Source organism: Lepidochelys kempii, chromosome 15 (assembly GCF_965140265.1).
Source record: "Lepidochelys kempii isolate rLepKem1 chromosome 15, rLepKem1.hap2, whole genome shotgun sequence".
Lineage (NCBI taxonomy): Eukaryota > Metazoa > Chordata > Testudines > Cheloniidae > Lepidochelys > Lepidochelys kempii.
Genome location: NC_133270.1, coordinates 14,266,274 through 14,290,963, shown reverse-complemented (window position 1 = coordinate 14,290,963; position 24,690 = coordinate 14,266,274). Strand labels below are relative to the sequence as shown.

At 50.1% G+C, this 24,690-nt stretch overlaps 1 protein-coding gene across 1 annotated transcript in view; it reads left to right on the top strand.

Moving 5' to 3' along the window:
- Positions 1-23,640, top strand: part of LOC140898668 (carbonic anhydrase 15-like) — a 28,463-nt gene extending 4,823 nt beyond the window's left edge. Inside the window, exons 2-8 of the mRNA XM_073312830.1 lie at positions 8,499-8,534; positions 12,620-12,790; positions 13,315-13,475; positions 15,241-15,333; positions 19,045-19,111; positions 19,783-19,949; positions 21,706-23,640. Of these exons, the coding sequence (XP_073168931.1) occupies positions 8,499-8,534; positions 12,620-12,790; positions 13,315-13,475; positions 15,241-15,333; positions 19,045-19,111; positions 19,783-19,949; positions 21,706-21,921 (911 nt within the window). The 3' untranslated portion in view covers positions 21,922-23,640. The remainder of the gene's footprint in view (positions 1-8,498; positions 8,535-12,619; positions 12,791-13,314; positions 13,476-15,240; positions 15,334-19,044; positions 19,112-19,782; positions 19,950-21,705) is intronic.
- The last annotated feature ends 1,050 nt before the right edge of the window (positions 23,641-24,690 follow it).

Sequence of the window (24,690 nt, the reverse complement as noted above, 5' to 3'; positions counted from 1 at the left end):
TGACCCAGTAAGTGTACTATACGTGGGGAGACGCACTAGAGTGCAAGAAGCTAGATACAGGGGAAGGCTGAGGATGCGTTGGATAGACGTGGGGAAAAATGACACACAACAAAATGGTTGAAAGAGGAACAAAACTGTGAAGCTGGTACAAGACAGAATGTGGTAGAAAGACTTCATTTGGCCCCGGTGTCACTGTTGAGCTGGTGGACAGGAATGAAAGCCAAAGGCTGTCCCTAAAACACGAGTGTGCTTTCCAAATATCACATCTAGGTCTGGGACAGATGCCCTACAAGGCTCACCTGGGCTTCTCATCCTCCCGGATGTCGGTGTGGTTGGCATGTCCCATCAGAGTGCATTGGGTGGTAGGGGCAGGACTGATACTCTTAGATAACTCAGGTGTAGTTTAGTTGGCCTGTAGCTATGACTCTTTGCTCTACCTGAGCACAGCTGGAAGAGAGAGGCACAGTCAGCCCTATAGCAGGGTGCAACATTTCAAGCTAATAGCCCTTAGAAGATATCGCATATTATTTATATTATCGTAGCGCCAGGAGCCTACTCATGGCCAGGACCCTGTTGCGCTAGGTGCTGTACAAACCCAAAACAAAAAGACAGTCCCTGCCCCGAAGAGCTCACAACCTAAGCAATGCCTGGGGGCTGAGGAAGGGTATTCTCTCCTGGCTTTCTTATACCCCCCGCACAGATACAGAAAACTTCACGTGCATCCTGGAGTAAATGTGCAAAGCTCTCCGATACCACGATGGGGGACATAGGATAAAATGCTGAGGTAAATGGCGGGATTCACTCCCCTTTGGTCCGACACAGCCTGAGTTTGCTGAGTTTCCGGCCCATGCTGGGGGAGGCTGAGGACAGGGTGTGGAGCATCCTTTGAGATGACTGGTGACTCATGATGTATCGCCGGGCGTGGCAGTGGGACTTTTGCCTGCATGAGGAAATGGGCCTTTTAAAAAACATGAAGGGCCTTTAGCTTTTCTCGATGGGTAGAGCGGGGAGCAGAACCAATGGCAAAGGGTGGGGATGGAGCAGAGCCCGCACTGGGGCTCGGCGTGGGAGAGCCCTGGGGCGGGGCTCAGTCAGTGTGGGAGAGCCCTGGGGCGGGGCTCAGTGCGCTGTGCTTAGGGCGGGATAGCGCACAGCTCGGGGAAAGCGAGAGCGGGGAGCAGAAGGGGAGAGAAGAGTTCCCTGCTCAGGGTGTTTGCGGAACCTTCAGGAGCAAATTCCGCCCTGACGTACGTGGGCCTCACGCTGCCCTTGACTCGGGCTGAGTTACAGCAGCGTCTGCCCTTGACTCGGGCTGAGTTTGGCCGTCAGCTCAGAGGAGAGAAACTTCTCCAACATACACCATGGTGACCGTGTTGCCATGTGCCCTGCTCCCGCCCCCGGCTCCCGGGTGCCCCTTTCCAGGCACGTCCCGTCTCTACGTACTCACCGCCCCGTGGAGCCTCTCCCTCCCCATCCGCCTCCCCATGCACCCTTCCTTGTATGCCCCCCAGCATGGGACACCTCCCCTCCAGCTTCCACCCCATACAGTCTCTCCCCACACGCCTCCCATCCTGGGCGCCTACCTAGACACAATGAACCCACCTAGGCCCCTACCTAAGCATTGAAGGGCAGGATGCAGACTGGACAGTGCTTGGTCGGGCTGCTGGTGGGGGTGAGGGGAGGGGAAGAGCTGGCTCCAGTCGCTTGCCTTCTTTTGCATTCCCGCAGCGTGAAGTGCTGGACTTCCCTGGCGCGCTGGGGCCATGCTATAAATGAAGCAAGCACTGTCGGAGCAGAGATAGGGGCCAGCGGGGCACTGACCCTTGTTCATGGCTCCGGTGTGTCTCGCTGGAGACCTGAGCAATGAAGAATGTGCCAGATGGGGTTATGTGAGTGATCTCGAGGCCTTGTCATGGCGGCTGGCTCCGGGCTTACAGGCAGGGGCCATGCTGTTGGCGAGGTGGGTGCTGCATGCCCTGGTGCCCACCAGCTGAATGCCCTCTGCTCGGGCGCACCTAGGAACAATTGTTTCGCGGGGCTCAGCGCACGTCTCGGCCCTGTGTGCTCAGGCGTGGAAATACAAAATGAACTGTGATGGAGGGGGATTTTGACAGCTTTTGCATCCAACGGCTGATTTAACCTTTGGGAGGGGCAGTAGCATAGGCAGAGGGGAGTCTGGAGAAATGAATGGGTTGGGGGGGGTCAGCACAAATCTTACCTGGAAACATCAGCTGCAGGCAGGGCCGTCCCTAGGGGGCCCGGGACAACTCCCCGGCTCCGGCCCAGGCCCCGCCCCCACTCCACCCCTTCCCCAAAGCTCCCGCCCCACCTCTTTCCGGCTTCCGTGCCCTCCTCCGAGTGATGCCGGGAGCCGGCGTGGTGGGGTGGGCTGGGGCCGGGTCGCTCATTGCTGCTGGCCTCAGGACCCCTGCTAGCCCTCCAGGCTGCCCTGGACCCCGCCTCCCAAAGCTTGGGGTCCGGGGTGGTTGCCCCGATCCGTCCTAGGGATGGCACAGTTCTGGCTGCAGCCAGGGCGAGGGAGGTGACAGCCAGCTGTGTGGAGCAGGAGGTGAGTGACCCCAGTGGGCCCTGGCAATCACACCCTGCACACTTATTAGCAACAAGCCTCCTCCATCCCGTTCTGCGGGGAGAAGCTGGAGGAGCCGTTGCTTTCCCTGGTAATTTGCCTTTGCTGGGTCTGGATGGTGATACTTCGATGGGGCAGGGTGATTTACAGACTGCTCCAGAAGGTGTGTGTGAGCCTCAGGGTGCATTGGAAAGGTTTGCTCAGTGTCCCAGTGTGCAATGTTTTTCAATTTAGGTTAAAACTATGGTCTGTCTTTGAAATTCTTGGTCTTCCTGGCCCTGCTTCCAGGCTAGGGGGCTCCGTAGGGAAGCGTGCAATCAAAGTCCATTCTAGAGCAAGGTGGGGTGAGTTGTGATTCTGTTTTTAGGGAGCAGCCTGTTCTAGCTCTCTCTGTTTTGGGGTTCCTGTGTGGTGGTGGTCCGAATTCTAAACAGTGTTACAGGGCACCTTACGGCAAGCGCATTTCTGTTTTTAGCAGACTTCTCTGAGTGTATGCTGTGAACATAACCCAAAGCCCAGTGGGATTGGCATCACACACCCTCTGCTGCAGGCTAGCCTGCAGCTCTGATGGGCTCTGGCCATACAGAGTTATGGGGGCAGAGAGAGAGAGAGAGGACTAGTAAATAATTACCTTTACAGTTCTGCAGCACAAGTGCCTTCTCTTGGAAGTGATCAAAGTGATGAATGGGTTTAGCCTCACAACCTTCTGTGGAGGTAGGGAGGGATTCTTATCCTTGTTTGACAAATGGGCAAACTGAGGCACACAGCAGGGAAGCGCCACAGGGGACCTGGTCCTGTGTTCGTGACATTCAGCTTTTGGAGACGGGCTGAGGTCAGATTTGTCCCTGTGTGATTGCACAGCAAGGCAGCGTCAGAGATGGGAGTAGAACCCAGGAGTCCTGACTCCCAGCACCACGTGCTAACAACTAGCCAGCACAGGCTAATGCGTGAAGGCTCAGGCTGCCACTCCACTGCTGTGTGTTGAGGAGGGGAGGAGATGGCAAATCACTGGGGGCAAGGGCAGCTGTGTCTGGGAGGGGTGGGAGGAAGCAGAGCATGGGAGATGTTTGGTTTTGAGAAGGATCAGACTCAAAGCTCACACGGGCAGATGCAGAGGATCCAAAGGCAGGAGATCAACATTTCCCCAAACAGTTCCTTGCGCCCAAACTGAAATTCACCCCCACCTCTGGCTCAGGGGACAGAGGTCCGGGGAGCAGGAGAACGACTGAGTGCCAGAGAAGTTTCAGTGTGTCATCCCAGAGCTTTGGAGAGAAACAAATCAGCCGAAGTGACGCAGCTGGGGAAGGATCCATTGCAGCCTTGGGGACTGAGTGATAGTTTAGCTGCAGTAAATTAGGAAATGATGAATACGGGGCTGCCTGCTGCCAGCTCGGCAGTTTCTGAAAGGAGAACAAACAAATAACGGGTGGATTTCCTTGGAGACAGTCGGATGTATGTGTGTGTGTGAGTTTAAGGGGGGCTAAGAAAAACAGCCAAGCTACCAATAACCAGGGCAAAGTGAGAAAGAGAATCCCCTGATCACAAATTCCATGGGTAGTTTTGGGACAAAGACCCCAGGACTAGAGGAAGTGGCTGCGGGTGGCTCTCCTTTTCGGTGAGAAACGAAATCTGCGAAGGGGCACGCAGAGAGAAAGGAGGGAACCGGTTTGCTTTAACACGGCATCAGAAAAGGACAGCGTGGTAGGCTGGTGACCCTTATCTCTTGCTGTAGGAGCCTCAGGCCAGGAGGTTTATTCCCCAGTGCCAGGGTTAGAAACGGGGACTGTAGGGTCTAATGACTCTGTTACTGATTGTGAGAGTTCAGCAAGAGAGTTTTCTCCTGGGGGGACATGGTACGCTGCAGCAGCCAAGGTGGTCACCTTGTTAGCCATTGAGCCGTGGCTGAGAGATAGGTGGGGTGGGTTGGAGAACCTTGAGGGTCGTGTGAGCCCATCGTTGCTGGATTTGAAATATGAAGGCTGGCGTGCTGTGACTGCTCCTTATTAAGTTTTAATCATGTCCATGTTACCTTGTGCTGCCCTGTCTGTTATAGCCACCTGCTCTCTCATTTTGTACTTAGTCCCTGCCCCAAAGAGCTCACAGTCTAGTGTGTGTACACACAGTACTTTGTGCAATGGGGCTCTGACTGAGGTCTCTGGGGACTACTGTAATATATGAGTAACAACAGTAATGAGACATTACAGAGACCCCATGGCCCAGCTGGCATGTTACCAGCATGGGAAACAGCCCTCCTGAGCCTTGTTCACATCTCTGCCACTGACTTGCTCTATGACCTTGAGCAAGTCCATTAACTTTCTGTGCTGCCGTGGAAGGTGCTTTGCTGTCTGTGGATGAGAAGCGCTAAGCGTTGTGGGAAGGAGAAAAGGGGTGTCTGGAAATGTAATGTGGAAATATGTGAAATGAGCCGGGAGGGGACTGTTGCCGAGTTTTTCATCTTGATTAAATCCAGAGTAAACACACAAAAGGGCAACAAAGGCCAGTCTGGTTAAGTGGAGATGTGAAGAATAGGACAAGCAATTATAAGGAGGTTAAAAATATAATCAATCTGCTCAGGGAGAGAATTGTAGGAGCTATAAAAATAAACAAAAGCAGGTTACAGGGATAATTAGAGGAGCAAAAGCTAATATTGAATGCTGGATTGCAGCGAAGATCTCAGCTCCTAAGAAAGGTCTCTTTAGATCTATTATTAATAGGCAGAAGATAAAAGGGAAAATTGGTCCAGTAAAAATGATGATGGGGCATTGAACACAAGTGCTAAGGATTTTATGAGAGCTTGTTGCTGTATTTATGGGGTGGGAAGAAGACAGGAAAATGCCTGAGACAGGAAGGTGTTTATTGTAACTGGACAGGAAGCTGTTGCCTCCTATTCTTCCCCCTCCAGTGTGTCCTCCCCAGCTCTCCTCCTAGCCTGTCCCCTTCACCCTCTCTTCCCCCTGCCATAATCTGTCCTCATCCCTTTGAAAGCAGCCCTCTGGCTGTCTCCCACCCTCTCTGTATGGGAGAATTCTTTACTAGCCAGAAACAGGGCATGTAAAGCCCTTGGATGCTGCCACATCCCTTTCACCTGGCATACAAGGGCTGGAGCAGGGATGAGGAGCTCAGTTCTGCCTCCCACCTTCTGTCTGTCTTGTCTACTTTGATGGTGAGCTCTTTAGGGCAGGGATCGTTCCTGACTATGGGTTTTCCTAGAGCCACTCACAATGGTGCCCTGACATCAGGTATGACATCTAGGCACTACTGTCATAATAGCGATGATGATCACTGGTAGATGATAATTAATTTCGGACAACATGTAAAATGAACTGTCCCTAAAGAACAAGTAGGGGACTAACTGGAACGTATGCAGATTGCTTACCCTGCATCACCAAACCCTGATGTGTTCAGAACTGACAGAGAGGATGATGCTGGAGAGTTGGTGGAAGACTGGAGAAAAAACATGGATAAAATGAAGCAGGAGCAATCCTGGCAATGACCAACCTGCAGATCTTCCGAGTAAAACGGCGCAACTGTTATAAAGTGAGGACTAAATCATGAAACACCGAGAGACAAGAGAACCATAGTTTATGAGCACTAAGCAGGTTGGATTCAAGAACAGATCCTGCCCAATGAACTAGACTTGTTCCTTTGATAGCAGGACAGTGGTGTCAGTGGATGAAAGGCATGCAGACAATTGCCTTTTGTGTTTGACGTTCACTAAAGCACGCTGACATAGGGTCTCTTGAAAATTTGCTCTCACAATTAATTTCAACTGGACTGGCCAGGATTAGCGAGACAGATCAAAAACCATGGCAGCACTATAAACAAAGCAGTGACGAGTGGCAGCGTATCAGGCTGGCAGGCGATTCTAGAGCGGCTATTGCAGGGATAGAGGATAGATCCAGTCTTAATTAGCATCTTCTACAGTCATCTGGAAGAAGGGGTGAAAAGCACATGAAATGTACAGATGATGTTTGGGTGGTGTTGCAATTGCTGGTGAGGACAGAGAATTAACACAAAGGGATCTAGAGAGACTAGAACTATGAGCATGATCTAGAGAAATGAGATTCAGTTTAATCTGTATCTCCCTTATATGTGTGTGTGAAGGGCCTGGGCAGTTACTGTACGCTGTAGGAAAGAGGAGATCCACAGTCCCATGAAGTACAAGAAGGGCTCAAGCCCATCAGTGATTTTGAGGCAAAACTCCCCTGGCGGTGAATGGAATTAGGCATGGGGAAGGAAGGCAGGCTACAGCCCAAAGTGCTTTTGGACTGAACCCTCTGGTGCTGCCCCGTGAGGCTCAAAAAGCAGCGGGTGTCCTGTGTGAGCACGAGAGGTGTTTGCTGTTGGATAGCTCAGTCCTTCCTCGGGCTGCGTCTCGGACAGAAGATGCTGAACTGTAGCAAGCAGAAGGCCAACGGAATGGGCCTGGTACTGGATGCATGAACAATAAGATTGAAAATGCTTGGTAATAAGGGACTCTAGTAGGTTTTGTTCTTTACATCCTCTGCAATGCAAACCCCACCCCCATGGGTTTAGCATCAGCTTTTCCTTTGAGCAAATATTTCTGGACGAAGGTAAGGCCCAGATTACCAATGTAGCTGATCCAATGCTAGTTATAGTAATGACCTGCAGGACAGATCTGCTCCATTCGACCTGCGTGGAATGCATCGGTGTGATGCTGGATTAGGGGTATTATGAACTGATTTTCAACCCTCTGCTCTACTGCTGTAGGCCACAGGAGAAAGGGGGCAGATATGTTCTTGCATGCTGGCTTTTGGGTGTGAACGTGGTTGGGGGATGAGCTTGGGGTGTAGCTAATCCTCCTCACAGCCCGGCCATGCCTTGGAGAACAGGGGCTACCATCATCTGTGATTTCCAAAGCCTTTGTAATCAGAAGGTCACCGAGGCATTCACAGAAATAATGGCAATAAAATATGGTGCTCATAGAACAAACTGTCGCCACATACAGGTCCTGTCCTGCAAACGGGCATGTGTTTCACTTCAGGGACTAGTCCGCTAGCAGTCAGTGGGACCACTCACGTTCTGGTTGTTGGCAGGGTTCAAACCTGCAGCCCCGGTCTCTGACGCTGAAGCAGAGCCCTTGTTGTTGTGCTCAGTAAGTGACAAGGTTTTATACTGGCTGGGCACCGCTGTGAGAGGGAGGCATGATCACGTTCACTATGCTAGCGGGTTACAGCCAGGTTCACGTTATTTAAGGGAGGCCACCCAGTTTTAGTGACAAAGGTATTGGTAATTCAGCTAATTATTGGTCCAAATTTACCTCTAAAACTGCTGGTTTTAGCAAAATCCAGTGTCCGCAAAAATGAAAATGTCATCAAAACCATGATAACCTGTTGCCAAAATGACCACAGGTACATTTCGGTGACAGCACGGCCCAGGACAACTTGCTCAAACCGGGCAGGAATCTGCTGTGAAAACAGTGCTGTGTAATTTCTGTGACCACCTCCTCCTTCCTCCGTCCCCCAACACATCAGTCACGGGCAGGTTGGGAAGCCTGACGCTCGCTTGGCCCCGGGGGCAGAGAACCGGGTCGCTGCAGTACCTCTTGCTTGTGGTGACTGGTATTCTGAAGGGTGACCACAAGAGGGCTCCATGTTGACCCTTCTCATTTAAATTCTGGGTTGCTAGGGAGCAACTCCACGAAGTTGCCTGGTGTGCTTTTGAGGCTATTGCTGTTCACTCCTGTATGTTGCCTCTGTAGAATCAGGCCCATGTCAAGGCCTGAGCATCTACCTGCGTGGTTTCCTGCAAACCCTTCATGGCTGTTTAGAATGATGGGTCAGGAAAAGTGAGAACGCAACGAGCTCTTTGCCCCTGCAAAAACCGGTGGATTTTAACACCTTTTTCCATTCCTACTAGCTTGTATTCTGAATTCTTCTCTCTCTTGCAGTTCCCTGGTGCTACGATTCACAGGATCCCAAATGTGGTGAGTACAGAAATTGTTTCAAGTGGGGCTGTGTGCAGGCGGCAAGTGTGCTGGGGCAGCAGGTCCGTGTGCACGCCCGTGTCTGAAGGCAGTGTGAACGTGCGTGGTGTGTGAATGTGCGTGCGTGGCCCCGCGGGCAGGGATCACGGTAACTGCAGTGCCTAAAACTGCCCTTGCAACCCTAGAGTTCAGAGAGATTTTTAAATTCCTTTTTGCAAAGCACCTACTTGGTTATTCCCATTGAGCCTAATCCAACTCCCTCTCCCCCCCCAGGCTAACCCAGGGCTGTCTTCCCTGAAGTCAGGGCCTTTGCACTGGTGCAGGAGCAGAATACGTCCTTTCAGAGTCAGGCCTTTTTGATCTTTTTAGTCTTTTGCATAAATCTTCTGGGCCAGGCAGATCCCTGGAGCGGTGGAGCGAGCATTAGGACAAGGTGTGATCTAATTCCCGGTGGGAAACCCGACTAAGGGAAGGAGAAGTGAACCCGTATTGTGCTAACGTGTGAATTATTTGAGTGCACTTTGAAGCCTAAATTGCATGCCTGCTAATATATCAAAGAAGCAGATCGGTCCGAGCTGCGGTCAGTGACCTTAGGGACAGCTTGAGAGGCTGTTCGAAGGGGAGCCTCTGTTCTGCATTGCTGTGGAGGCAAGGCCTGTGTGCTGGCCCTTGGGATCAGGAGGTTTTCCCTGTCACTTTAACCCCGAAGTAGTGTGCATGTCCACCTCCTGACATGGCTCTGGGGAGAAGCTCAGCACGGCGTGTCTCCTCTTTGTCATGTCTCTGGCTCTCTTTGCTCTCGGCACAAAAGGATTTCGGGGCCTCATGAAATTCAGAGCAACAGTTGCATTGCCTTGCTCTGATGCGACACTGAGTCAGGAGCTACCGGCTGCCCTGCCAGGCCCCACTCGTTTGTCACCCATCTTGCTCGCTCGTTTGGGAGCCCTTCACTTCCCCGAGGAGTGGGATTTGGTTTTCAGTGTCACGTTCAGAATGCTGTGGATGCGTGTGGTCAGAGCTTCCCTGGACAGCAGGGGGTGCATTGGAATGGGACCCCTGTACAGAGGACTGCAGGGCCAGGCTGAGGGAAAGGATCCATTTGCACTCGGCTTCCCCATTTTTGCTGAGGTCAAGATTTGATTTATAAATAGAAAATGGCTATTGAGCAGTGCGAATGGTGCCAGGCTCTCAGCAGAGGCCAGAAGTCGGCAACATTGTTCAATAGCCTGCTACCCAAAAGAGAAAACAGAGATGCGATGTGAAACGTCAGCCTGGCATTCTGACATGTAGGCTCACCGCCCAACTCTGTGCTTAGAAGAGCCTGGGAAACACAGCGTGGGGTGGACGGTTACATTTCAGAGGTGAGAAATGCCCTTCGCGATGTCACCAAGAAAATAAACGGATTGCTTTACCCATACTTAAATATAGTTATGCATTTAAAATGTCGGTCACGCTTGATATTAAAGGAGCAGTTATAAATAGTTTATAAAGGGTTAAAAACTCAATAAATATGTAAATGAATGATTAATCAATTGTTAGAGTTCAATAGATCAGCAGGTTGTTTATAACCATGGCTTATAGCTATTTCTAATGGCTCTGAATGAGGTGCTGATAACCATCTATCACGCATACTGTTCGTGTCTGTAACATACTTACAACATCTATGAATCATTTATTAATGCTTTATAAACTATTTATAAAATGGAGTCTTAATATAAAGTATAACTGAAATGGGTAACTTCCATGGGAATGGTACGTAAAGAGGGTACATTTTATGTGCCGGTATTGGACTTATACATGAGAGTGACTTCTTTGAGGACTTATATGTATATCTGTGCGGTATTTTATTTCTGGCATATATGTGGCCCTGTAAGGACTAGTGTGATTTTTGAAGCATGCCATTTAGTACATGTTACCATAAGAACGGCCATACTGGGTCAGACCAAGGGTTCATGTAGCCCAGTATCCTGCCTTCCCACAGTGGCCAATGATAGGTGCTTCAGAGGGAATGAACGGAATAGGGCAATTCTCGAGTGATCCATCCCCTATTGTCCAGTCCCAGCAGCAGCTGGCAGTCAGAGGCTTAGGGACACCTGGAGCATGGGGTTGCATCCCTAACCGTCTTGGCTAATAGCCATTGATGGACCTATCCTCCATGAACTTCTCTACTTCTTTTTTGAGTCCAGTTATCCTTTTGGCCTTCACAACATCCTGTGCAATGAGTTCCACAGGTTGACTGTGCATTGTGTGAAGAAGTACAGTACTTCCTTTGGTTTGTTTTAAATCTGCTGCTTATTAATTTCATTGCGTGACCCCTGGTTCTTGTGTTACGTGAAGGGGTACAGAACACTTCCCTATTCACTTTCTCCTCACCATTCATGATTTTATAGACCTCCATCCTATCCCTCTTGGTCGTATCAATGAAACACATCTGTACTGATACAAATTGGCCTGCTCCTCACAGTCCTTCTATGCGTGAGCAGTAATATGGCCCAGTGGTTTGGGCACCAGCTTCGGATTTGGGAGACCATGGTTCAATTCCCTGATCTGCCGCAGATTTCTTGTGGGCCTTTGGGAAAGTCACTTAGTGGCTTTCTGCCTCTGTTTCCCATCTGTAAAATGGGGCTAAGAGCACCACTCCCTCTGGAATGCTGTTTCAGTGCCTGATGCTGATCACGTGTGGAGCAAAAGGGAAGGACCCAGCCGCTTTGCTCCATGGGTGTCCAAGTGCCTTCCTGACTGTCCAGTGACAGGAGTAAGGCCCTGACTCCCCATGCGGTTCAGAGACAGCCAAATCTCAGTGACCTCATTCCTGGGCTCCAGCTGACGTGGCGAGTGAGGGGACTGCTGATGTGTTGGCTTAGTGTTCTGCTTTAATTGTGGCATCTTCTCCTCCCAGACTCTGGGCCGCTGCAATAAAGCAGATGTTCTATTGTGCCGCTCATTATAAAGTGGAGTGGCTGGATTTCAGCAGCCAAAACATTACCGATCAGGGAGACTGTCTGGCTTCCTTCCTCGTTACAAGGTTACGCACCTCGCAGATTAATGTTACTCACCATGGTTTCCACTGAAACGATCCCAGCTCCCTGGCAGCCTACAGCTGTAGACAGCAGAGCCAGCCATGTGCTGCCATTGGGCTCACCGGTGGTGGTGTGATGGTTCTTCGATCACTGGGCACCTGTCCCCTTTTGTCTCCACGTTCCATCGTGGTGACTGCGGTAGCCCAATGACGCTTTTGTGTTCGTGGCCTCATGGGGCGGCTTCGGCTCCATCTTGATGGCTTATCAGGGGAGTGAAGCAGGGACAAAGGCTTGCGGCTGCCTTGGCGTGAAGGCCTCAGGCTTACAGGTGACCATCGTGGTGGCTGTGGAGCATCCAAATGGCTGCTAGTGCATAGATCCAAGAGAACAGCCCCAACCAGCCAGGGCGGGGAGGCCTCCGTGTCCGAGGGAGCTGTGTGTGGCGGGGAACGACGGCCAAAGCAGGGCGAAGGGGTGGGGCTGAGATGGGCGCGGCTGGGCGCGGAGAACCTCTGCAGGGGAGACGTGGGAGGAGCGGGGGGAAGAAGAAACCAAACCCAGTGAGGAAGCTACTCGGGGAAGCAGAATCTGCTCTTCAGGGACTGTAACTACTAGCTCAGAGAGCAGGGGCCGCCTGTCAGGCTAAATATAGGCCCTGGCCCAGCGAGGAAATCCTGCTGAATTATGAATGAGGCTTGACTAAGACCCGGCTCATTAATATTCACGAAGGTCGGCTAAGTGAGCGGCCGTCTCTCATGGGGGGGGTGCATGGAGGGAGAGGCTAATGAAAGCGCTGGCGGGTGCTGTGTCCTTTGCGGCCAGAAAGAGCTCGCGGGCGGACGGGCTGCATTTACCAGCACTCGCTCGGTTAAAGCAGGAAAGCCAGGAGCCCTTGGCAAACCCAGCTCCATTTTAACATGCGCCCCAGGAAGCCTCCTCTTGCTGGCGTCCTCACATGATGACACCAGGACCCTTCACTCTGTGGTAGCTTGCCCCCATGTGGCCCATGTTTTACCCCCTTCCCTCTCCCCCCTTCCCTCTCTCTCTCTCTCCCTCTCTCTCCAGGCCCCAGGTACTGGAAGGATCTGGCAAAAGGCTGCGGGGGAGATAACCAGTCGCCCATTAACATTGACAGGCGCAAAGTGCAGAGGGACAGGAACCTAGGAGACATCCTCTTTGAGGGCTACGACCAGGCCCCGCCGGGCAAGTGGAAGCTCATGAATAACGGGCACACGGGTGGGTATTTGTGCCAGACTCCCTCTCTCCCTCCTTCCTTGGCCCCTCAAACTCTCTTTTCCGCAGGGAGCTGCACTGCCCAGGGCTGGATCAGTGAGCTTGACTCGTTGCAGGATTCCCTTCAGTATGATGTATTTATTATTTCTACTGTGGTAGCAGCTGGGAGCCCTGTCATGGCCCAGGACCCCATGGTGCGTGCTAGGTGTTGGACAAACACAGAACATGATCCCTGCCCAGAGAAGCTCACAGTCTTGCATCTGGCTCTGTTATTAACCTGAGAATGCATTGTGCCCGAGAAGAATGGCCTTGAGGTTTGCCCAGCTGCATGGAAATTATAGAGGTGTGAGCTGGCTGATTGGACTCTTTTATGTGCTCCTCCATTCACATGTATTCACTCCCACGCTCCCAGCCACCTCTACCCCATCTGCTTTGTGTACATGAGAGGTCACCGATGTCCTGGGTGAGGCTGGTGGGATTGCAGCCATGTGTTTTCCCTCTGTAACTTCGCTCTGGCCCATTTACAGCGATGATGAGACTGGAAGGCGAGTCTGTGAGCGAACATATCAATATCACCATTGGGATTCTTCTTGAGAAGTACCGAGCCCTGCAGTTCCACTTCCATTGGGGGACCCTCAAGGGGAACGGCTCAGAGCATACCATTGATGGAGACCAATTCCCCATGGAGGTAAGTGGGGAGAGGTGGTCATGCCTCATGGGAGTTGTAGTTCATAGTAGCGGTAGTGTTCACAGCAGCATATTGCTGAGAACTCCACCCCTGTTGCTGACAAAGATCATGATTAAGACTGTGCACTCAAACCGCAAAAGATCCCAGCTAAATGTGTATATCTTAGGTTCAGCAAACCCCAGGTGAACCCACATCTCTCTGGATTTTGTGTTTGGCAGAGCTGGTTGGAAAATATCCTCCCCCGTCCCCCTGGAAAATTCCAATGAAAAAACGAATGAATATTCATTTTCATTGAAGCTTTCCGCGGACAATTTCAAAGTTTCAGTGAATAATCGTAAACCAAAATATTTCTTTTCTGAAATGCCGCCACAGTGCCTCATGGGAGTTGCCGTTCAGGTGCCCTCATGCACCCATTCACTTTTATAGGCCTGGTTCCCTTGTCGGACGACACCTTCTGCGATGCAGCACGGTCTCCCCTCTGAGTGAAGGGAGGCCATGCGCCAGGCCGCGGCACGTCATGGGAGACGTAGTTCGGGTGAGGAGCCCAGCCCATAGAGGAAAACCGGCACCTGAGGCACCTGTACGACAACTCCCATGAGGCTAAGCTGCTCCACACCAGAGTCTGTCCCATGAGTGGGGCATGGGATCCTGCAGCTACAGAGATTGCTGGGACGCACGCTCAGAATACATTCAGTATGGTTCATTTAAAAATGGCGACCTTTTCATGAGGGGCGAGTGTTTCCTCCCCATCCTTCCCACTTGACTCAAGATGCCCATCCTGTTTGGAGCTATAAGGTGATAAATATCCCTCCCTTCAAACTGTCTGACTGGGCAAACTGCTAAGGGCTTTAGGATACTGGAATGGACCTGTTTCCTGGTCATTAATGAGCCATTAGCACAGGGGTGGCCAACCCCAGCCTGAGACGGAGCCAGAATTTGCCCATGTGCATTGCCAAAGAGCCACAGTAATATGTCAGCAGCCCCCCATTAGCTCCCCAGTCCTGCTCCCAGCGCCTCCCACCCACCAGCAGCCCCGCCGATCAGCACCTCCCCCTCACTCCCTGCACCTCCTAATCAGCGTGCAGGAGGCTCGGGTTTGCGGGGGGGGGGGGGGGGGAGGAGTGAGGGCACGACAGGCTCAGGGGAGGGGGCGGAAAGGGGTGGAGTGGGGGCAGGGCCTGTGGCAGAGCCAGGGGTTGAGCAGTCAGCTAAACCAGCACACTGGAAAGTTGGCGTCTGTAGCTCCAGCCCCGGAGTTTGTGCCTATTCTAGGAGCCGTATATTAATTGGTGATTATGAGGCTATGTACAACGGGGTGCATGAATGAACACGGGTGTGTCTCTGCAGAGTGCATGCCCAGGGAGAGTAGGTAGCCAGGGAATACCTGAGCGCAACTGCTCCAGTACCCTCCTGTTCTTGGAGGGAATGACATTTTAATGCAGCCGTAAAACACCGAGGGCCTGATTCTGCTTTGCACGGAGAGCCCTTTATGGCACTCTGGCAGCGTAAAGAGGCCTCAGAGTGAGTGTGACTGTCATTGATACCTATGCTAAGGCCCTCTTGCACTTCCAGAGTGGTGTGAAGGGCCCCTAGTGTCAGGGATGTGGATGCCCACAGCGTTAAGGAGCTGTGTGCGCTGTTGGCTACAAAGGGCGCTGGAAGGGGAGAGCTGACCGTCCGTTTGCTGTCCCTGTGACTGATGGGGTAAAATACCACAATGGCTTGGAACAGGTCTCACCCTCCTTCTGTGTGTCTTCCTCTTTAGCTGCACGTTGTTCACATGAACACCAAGTACAAAACCTTCAGCGAGGCCAAAGGGCATCCAAATGGGCTGGCTGTCTTGGGCTTCTTGTACAAGGTACGTCAAAAACGCCCTGCCTCCGGCTTGCACGTTCACTGCCAGGTTCCTCCGAGTTACCCTGAGGAAGTGGCAGAGAGTAGCCTGCATTCTAAGCCCTTTAATAAACAAACCCTCCATTGCTGGAGATCCCATCCTGTGCTGTGCTGAGCAGCCACATCACCAGCTTGTATCATTGGCATCAGTCTAGAGAGAGACTCGCAGGCTGGGGCATGCAGGTGGGGCATTGCCCGGAGAGTACCTGCTCTGGGTCTAAAGACCCTTGACCCTGCCAAGTCAGCCCCTTTAACCAGGACCAGAAATGGCACTTTGCCTCCAAAGCTGATGGAAACACTCCCACAGTGCCCTGGGGTCTGGTTGCCACAGCTCAGGGGTGCTGCAAATCCTCAGGTCACAGGCTGTGTGCCTGCAAGGCCCGAGAAACACGTCTGTGGCTTGCTTCAAAGTCACTGTGTTTACTGTACCCTAGCGGTAACTACTGGTTTAATCTCTGATTTGAGATTTTAATCCACCATGTAACTGGTGCATCGAGTGCCGGGGGACAGGGGAAAATACAGCCCTCTGTGCCCAGTGCATCCAATGGAATGCAGCAGGGAAAGGTTTTAAATTCACCCCAACGGAAGAATAACCCAAGAACACGAGCCCTCTGGACAGAGTAGAAATCACTACTGAATTGCACTGCAGCTAAACCAAATGTGGCATCTTGAGGCAGTCACAGGGGTTCCCTGTTTTTGTAAAGCAAATGGACAAATGTGTATTTTATCACAGCCTGATTCACCCAGCTCTCCCACCAACGCTGTGCTGCTGTCGGGAGCTGCCTAGAATGTAGCTAAGTTCTCATTTAGTTCAAAGGCTGTTCCATCCCGAGAGCTCCCCCATTGCTCATTCCAGCGCCAGGCCACTTAGAGTGCAGAAAGTCACATGTCTGACAACATTCACCTTCTGGCTGTCATTGCAGCTCCTATGAACCATGTGCTTTTTGCTGCAGTTTGATGTGCCCAAGAGTGAAAAATGACTTAGAATGCATAAAGAGGGATCAGATGGGGCTGTGGGGTTAGATGGACCCTATTGATCATTTCCTTCCAGAAAGAATAGGCTTGAGCACACACACTTAGCCTTTTCTGGGTTGCAAGTAATGTTCCAGGCTCAATAAAGCACTTGAACCCTGCAGGAGCATTACTGTATCTGAGTTCTGATCACTGCAGGTTTTGGTCCATTAATTACATAAGTTGTTTTCCATACACCGAGTATCAACACACTTATAGTCTAAATTACTTCTGATTTTTTTATTAAGAAGCAGCAATAAAACAAGAAAGAACAAAACTAAAGTCTCCAGGAGACAGCACGGTGTGGGTGTCTCTTGTGCAGCTGAATGGAGCCCAGCAGATGTCTAGAAATATAAAGGTGCAGTGCACAGAAGACAAAACCTTCTACGTTGCCACGTGTGCCATAACAGAGATCATCAGCCAGTCGGATTGCTCTCTCTGTCCAAAAGATTTTATAAACCTTAAAGAATACTATTGAAAGACTAAAAATTAAAGTTAAGCAGATAGGTAGTGGGAGGTCAGCTGGGAGGTTATAGGTTTGCGAGACCATTGCTGCAGCTGGGGCAGTGCTCTCTTCCCCTGCTCCCCTGGATATGAACTGTGCAAAGCCAGGGTGGTTGGAGTCCGGGTCACATTGGAACCAGCTCTCCAAAGTACAGGGGAATGGTGAGAGCTGAATCAGACTTGTGTGAATCAGTTATATGATATCCCCCTCCTGACAATGGTGTTAGCAGCTGGGGTTCCAGACACCTGTAAACACCATTGAAAATAGCTTTCCTGACTGCCCATTATGCCGCTTATGAAAGAAAGTCACACGCAATAGCTTAAGGGTTCTGGGAAAACTTCAATTAGCTGACGTGGCAGCGAACCTGTGTGGTTTATGTCAGTGCAGAGCCATTCATCTGGAGCTAGGAGTGTGTGTGTGTGAGAGATAAGGGAAGAGGAAAGGAGTGCAAATATTTACGTACAGTGACTGCACTTAGAAAGCTGCTTCTGTTCTCTCCAAGGGGAGAACGCAAAGTATGGATAAAAAGTCTTTTTAATAATAATAAACCTTGTGTTTCTATAGTGCTCTCTGTCCACAGACCTCAAAGTGCTTTGAAACACTAGTGATGAAGGGGATTATTATTCATAGTTTATAGGCAGGGAAACTGAGGCCCTGATCAGCGATGTGATTTGCCCAAGGTCACCTTGTGAATCAGAGTTAGCAATATAGAAATAGAACCCACGTCTGTTGACTTGCAGTCCTGTGCTATAACCAGGAGATCACCCTTTCTCTCAGCCTTGTTGGCTTTGTTTTGAGCCCATGACATTTGGCTGTACAGCAGGTGCATAGGAAGAGAAGTGTTTTGGTCCCCTACTGCTCTCTCTCTCTCTCTCTCTGCCTCTCTGCTGGTAGCTGTGACCCTGTTGTGTACCGGTGAGATGAAAACCAGCATCACGTCTCACAAAGATGCTTAACCCACCAGCTATCCTGACAGCATGCCGGGGTGGGAGCTTCATGTCTGCTGGGGGCCTCCCTAGTCACCTACTTTGCTGTTTGCTGGGATAGGATAGTGATCAGGATGTTGTCTGGTACAGTGACCTCGCCCGCCCTGCAGAGGAGCTTACGACCTAGCAACCTGAGATTGGTTTTGTGTTGTGATCAGAATAAGATCCTTATCCCATCATAGCCTTTGTCTGCAGTTTTGTCTGCAATGCATGGTTGCAGGAGTGTTCCCCCATTAAGCTGTCACTGAAAAACATACCGAATCTTGGAGATTTAAAAATACCCCCCACAGTCCGCTGTTGATCAGGGCAGAGAAAGGGCAGTTTTGACTGACAGCTTGAGCAGACAGCATTCAACTACCATTTAATAACTGAAGTTGACATCCCAGCTTTCTATTGTATTGCTTCCCCTGGCAGAATAGCAGCTCACTGTGGGCACGGCTTAGGGAGCAGTAGTGAAATCTACAATAGGCATGTAAAGGAAGTTTTAAAGCATCCTCACTGGAATGCGTTACATAGCGAGGTGGTGAATCTCCTTCCTTTGAGATTTTTAAATTCAGGCTTGACAAAGCCCTGGCTGGGATGGTTTAGTTGGGGATTGGCCCTGCTTTGAGCAGGAGGGTTGGACTAGATAACTTCTGAGGTCATTGCCAACGCTGATATTCTATGATTCTCATGTGGGAAATGTCACTAAAGATCCCACGGCATGTTTCATAAGAGGTGGGTGTTAACTCCAGTGCCATGGCCCAATTCACCCTCGGTATTGACATCAGCCTTCTTTGAACTCCTGCAGCGTCTGCAAGATGCTATTATTCACTGCTGGATAGAGTCGCTGCGTGTTGATGAGCAATGATTGCGCACACCTCGCAGGTGGCTGAGTTTCAGTGAAGGTGGACGTGAGCCAACTGTATAGTTCACACGTTAGTTTGTAAGCACTTTGGATCCTTTGAGATTAGCAGGTGCTGTAGAATAAAAATCTCCATCGTAGTCCAAGGTGGAGAAGCACAGCACAAGCATAGGTGTCCAGACACCCATTGCTCTCCACAAGAGCTGCAAACGCACTTGGGTTCCCAGGTACCCAGTTTTTGTCTGGAACCATTTGGACTCACCTTGTAAATAGAATCCTCGAGATCTGCCCTTGGCTGGTCGTTCATTCTCCCTCTGTAATGCTTGGCAGGTGTCGGATGCTGATAACTCCAATTACAACACGATTGTAGCTGGCCTGAAGAACATTTCCCGTCAAGGTGAGTCCTCCTGCTCCTCTGTCATCTCCACTCCAGGGCAGGCAGAATAGAGGATAAGAGGAACCCAGAAGCAGGAGGGAAGGGGATATGCAGGGGCACCAGTCACTGATTTCAAGGACCTTTGACTCATTTCCATGCCCCAGTGTAACTGGGTAGTTCTTGGTGGGTTAACACAATGTGGGCACAGGTATGTTACTGCCATCCAACTACATGGCCTGCCCATTGTCTAATTCCCAGCTCCTTTTGAAAATCAGTGGCACTGGGCTTCCTGGGGCCCATGCATGGTGTGGAAAGTCTGGAACCCAGGGCCAGTTTGGGGCTGTCTGAGCCAATGACCTGCTGATGCCGTGTTGGGTTCTCATTCTGTGCTAGGGGAGGAGCAAAGCATGTCAGCCATGCCTGATGCCCTCCTGCCACATGCTCACACTGTTACCTGTTGACTGACTTGTGGAGGAGCAGTGAGGGCAGCCTCCACAGGGTCTGCCAGGCGGAGCCAAGATGCTGCCGTTGCACCTGGTGGTCTAGCAGCATCTGTGGTGGCAAAGGATGCAAGGGGGGAGGCAGGGTTGAATGGTGCCCACTGTAGCTTTAGAAGTGTCAGCTCTTTCAAGTCGTTCATCCCCCAGATGGGCTTTAATGTTGATGGTTTTTCTCTCTCTCTCTCTCTCAAGGGGATTCTGTGGATTTAGCATCCACATTTTGCTTGAACAACCTTCTTCCCAGCATGGCCAATCTGTCCAAGTACTACCGCTATCAGGGCTCCCTGACCACCCCGGACTGCGCAGAGGTTGTCGTCTGGACACTGTTTGAGGAGCCCATTCTTATCAGCCAGTCTCAGGTAAAAGTGCGTCACAGCTCTCTGGTGAATCCAGCAGAGGGTCTTCAGTATGCCGAGTTCCTTCCCATTCCCAGCTCCTGGTCAGCAGTTCAGGGAGCAGAGATCCTGCTCAGGTTGTCTCCTCTTACCATCCGTGCCCACTGAAATACCACACAGGACCATCTGCTGCAGGTGCTGGACTTGAAACCCATTGCAGATGGGCACAAATAACAATTTCAAGTACATGTGCTCCCAAGGGAAATAGCATCCAAGCAATACGGGCTTTGCAATTCCGACCTGGTGCATCACCTCCTGGGGACGGTACTCTGCACCATTCTGTGTGTCAGGGCTGGGCAACCCGTGGGGAGTCAAACCCCGCCTCCCATACGTACGCTGATTATCTTTGAAAATAAGAGCACGAAGTTCCTCCTGCTGTGATTAGTAGCGTAATATTATTTGTTCTTCAGTGAGTATCGGGCAGTTGCCAGAGTACCAAATTGTCAGTGTGCGTGTTGTGTCCCCAGAAGATGGCAGCCTGTCACAGCTCACAGTTGTTTAGCTCATGCTTCAAGCTCTGAAGGTCCCATGTCATTTTCACTGGTTTGTGCTGGAAAGTGAATACAGTCGTTTCTTCTCCTTAACTGGATGGCTGCAGCAACAATGATGTGACTTATGTAGCCACTTTTCGTTTTATTTCTTTAGGTTGAAACAATAATAAATCACTTGCACAAGAAGCTCTAGGGGCCCTGACAACTAACTCGTTTTCTAGCAACTTAATCAATCATGACCACTAGGCAACATTAAAAAATCATACATGGGTAGCGCACATTGCCTGCCAGCGGCAATCAGCAACCAGGAACAAATTAACGAAGCCAGACAGTAAATCAAAGGAACAGAAAAGCTGCTCTCCACCCCCAGTCTTTCCAGAAACATCCTTGCAACCTCCCCACCAAAACCCTGCTGAATAAACTGGGGATCGGGTAGCCAGAAATTCCCAGAAGTGAGCTACATTTGCCACAAAGGTTGTTCAGATCAAATAGTTCAGCCAGCTGTGCTCCGGGTACACTGCCCTGCTGCCTGGCACATTCCCTCTCAGGAACGCTGGGCAAAGGCTGTATGGGCAGCGGTGCCCCAGATTACCTGCTGGTTCCTTTTCCTGATTCCAAGAGGAACAGGCAGACTGGTGGAAAGTCCTCCTCTCCTAGCTCAGTGCTGCTCTGCAAACCCAGCTTCCCTGAGGCAGGCACAGCCTGGCCAGCCAAGTGCGTTCCAAAGCCATCCGTTGGGCCTCAAATATAAGGAGATTTTCCAAAAACAATAATCTGGGGTTCATGGTGTTGGCCTGCTGGTTTCCAAGCTGCTGGGTGAACTCGAGTCCTGTTTTCAAGGGTTTCTCCACAGCTGTGAGAACTAGATTAAGCTTTTTTTTTTTTTTTTTTTTTACCTGAAGCAAGATTCTCATGGGATCACTTGACTCCAGGAGCTGGGTCTTTAAGAAAAATGCCAAGTATCAGGAGCCTTGTCCAAGAATGAGCAACCCTGAGTCACAGGGAAGCACTGGGATGGATTTTGATGTCTGCCTAGGCCCCAATTTAGCAAAGCACGTGCTTAACCTGAACCAGGTGTTTAAGTCCATCCGCGTTCAAGAAAGTCCTTAAATGTGCATTTAAAGATGAGCATGTGCTTAAAAACTTTGCTGAATCAGGGGCCTGAAAAGTATTTTGGCTGAACATAATGAAATGGCTTGAAATCTCTCTTGTGTCTCTCATATCTGCAGCTGAACGCATTTGTCAACACAGTTCACTTCCCGGCCACTGGCGCGTCTCTGATGAAAATGACCAACAACTTTCGACCGCCACAGCCTCTCAAGAACCGAAAAGTCTACGCGTCCAAAGATGCCACGATCAGCCTCAGTACCATGCCCAGTGTCAGCCTCCTGCTCCTTCCTCTGCTCTTGGCTTTCCAGATTGTCCACTTCTCAGGCCCCTCCTAAAAGCCCCTCTCCCGACTCCCTCCCTTCTTTGTCATGAATGGTTTGTGATTATTTTATGATTTCTTCAAATTAGTGCTTCCACACTGTGATCATTTTCTAGCCACAGGACTGAAAATGATGAATGAAATGAAAGCAGATTGGCAGGGGGTACATAAGAATGGCCATACTGGGCCAGACCAAAGGTCCAGTATCCTGTCTTCTGACAGTGGCCAATGCCAGATGCCTCAGAGGGAATGAACAGAATAGGCAAGTCTCGAGTGATCCATCCCCTGTCGTCCAGTCCCAAGCTCTGGTAGTCAGAGCCTCAGGGACACTCAGAGCAGGGGGGTTGCATCCTTGATCATCTTGGCTTATAACCACTGATGGACCTATTCTCTGTGAATGTCTCAAATTCTTTTTTGAGCCCAGTGATCCTTTTGGCCTTCACAACGCCCCCTGGCAATGAATTCCACAGGTTGACTGTGCGTTGTCTGAAGAAGTACTTCCTTTGGTCTGTTTTAAACCTGCTGCCTATTAATTGGATTGGGTGACCCCTGGTTCTTGTGTTGTGAAGGGGTAAATAACAATTTCTTCTTCACTTTCTCCGCATCCCTCACGATTTTATAGACCTTGATCACATCTCCCCTTAGCGGACTCTATTCTAAGCTGAACAGTTCCAGTCTTTTTATACCTCCTCATATGGAAGCTGTTCCATCCCCCTGATTATTTCTGTTACCATTCTCTGTACCTTTTCCAATTCTAATAAATCAATTTGGAGATGGGGTGACCAGGTCTGCATACAGTATTCCAGGTATGAGCATACCACAGATTTATCAAGTGGCATTATGATATTTTCTGTGTTATCATCTATCCCTTTCCTAATGATTCTTAACATTCTGTTCGCTTTTTTTGGCTGCCGCTGCACATTGAACAGATATGTTCAGAGAACTATCCACGATGACTACAAGATCTCTTGCTTGAGTGGCAACAGCTAATTTACACCCCATTGTTTTGTATGTATAGTTGGTATTATGTTTTCCAATGTGCATTACTTTGCAGTTATCAACATTGAATGCCATCTGCCATTTTGTTGCCCTGTCACTTGGTTTTGCGAGATCCCTTTGTAACGCGTCACCGTCTGCTTTGCGCTTAACTGTCTTGAATATTTTTGTATCGTCTGCAAACTTTGCCACTTCGCTATCTACCTCTTTTTCCAGATCATTTATGAGTATGTTGAACAGCACTGGTCCCGGCACAGATTCTTGGGGGGACCCTGCTATTTACCTCTCTCCACTGTGAAAACTGACTTTATTCCTACCCTTTGTTTCCGTCCCTTTAATCGGTTACTGATCCATGAGAGGACCTTCTCTCTTATCCCATGACCGTCTACTTTGCTTAAGAGCCAATAGTGAGGGACCAAAGGAGAAGGAATGTTCATTGCTAGTTTAAAAAATAATAACTAAGACCTGGATTCTGCCAAGACTTTCACTTAACTTTAAGCACATGAGACCTCCCATTAACTCTCCCATTCCTCACATGCTTAAAGTTGAGCACTGGCGTTGCAGGACTGGATCCTTACATCCAGTAACGGCATATTTACAAATGTGATCCCTTTGGTTTTGCCAACTGCGCTATACTTGGAGTGACAGATGATATGACACACACAGTGCTTTCTATTGAATGAGAAGAAATGTTTAAATGATGTCAAAATGCAATTGTAATAAATCTAGGGTTCTTACATCTCTGGTCGGAATCAGCTGGCTTTTTGTTTGTTTCCATTTGATACTTTGTGCGTCTCCATAGCATCCTGCCGAGGGGGGTTGCCCCATTTGGCTCTAGCTGATCGTCAGTGTTCGAGGTCTTGCAGGGGATGTTTCCATTAGGAGACAAAATCAGTATGTGAGTCAGGTTTATTCTTGGCCATGATCTTGTTTAGTGACAAAAAATGTGCCCAAAGTCCTTTCCCCTGAACCCAGTAGAAACAGACAGCCCAGGCTCCGGCTCAGAATTGCTTCTCCAGACTTCCTGCTGGCTTCCTGCCTCTACCATACACAGGCAGCAAAACCAATATTCTATTCTCTGCGGTTGCAACCAGGGAAACCCCTCAGCCCACACAGTTTAGCACCATCCTGCCATGTGCCTTGGGTGGTCTCTCCATTTTTTGTAGGTGTCTCTTCTACGTAAACAGGCTTAATTGCCCCCCTCATTTGAGTCTGTAAGGGTGCTTGGAACATCCATTAACTTTACATGGGCCTGGGATAGTCTTTGGATCAAAGACTCATCCGTTAGCACCTTTCAATCTAACAGGGGCTTATGCCTCCTCCCACCTCCCTTACTGTGATGGATTAAAAAAAAGACGGGAAGATTTTTTTATCCAACGTTTTTTTTTGTTTCATTTTTCCCCCATGAAAATTCAGTTCCCCTTCCTGGAAGGCTTGGTGGCCTTATCTGGGCCCCTGGCACCTAGAGCACTAGGAATTTGTCATCCCCCAGTCTCGCTATGAACAGGTCTGGATTTTTTAGCCTTCGTTTCAAAGCACAGGACAGAAGGTTAGATAGTATCTGAGTATTCTCTTGTCGGAGAAATGGAACTGCAATGCAGCTGAGTTCAGGTGTAGACCCATGCGTCAGGGAGGAAGCCTGGGGGACACCATCCACAGATGGTTTGTAGCTTCTGGACATTCCGCAGGGTGTTCCCCATGGGCTAAGTGTTCCCTACGGGTGATGAGGCATGAGACTTTGAGTTGAAGGGCCTGATTCCTCCTCTTGTTTACACCAAATCTACTGACT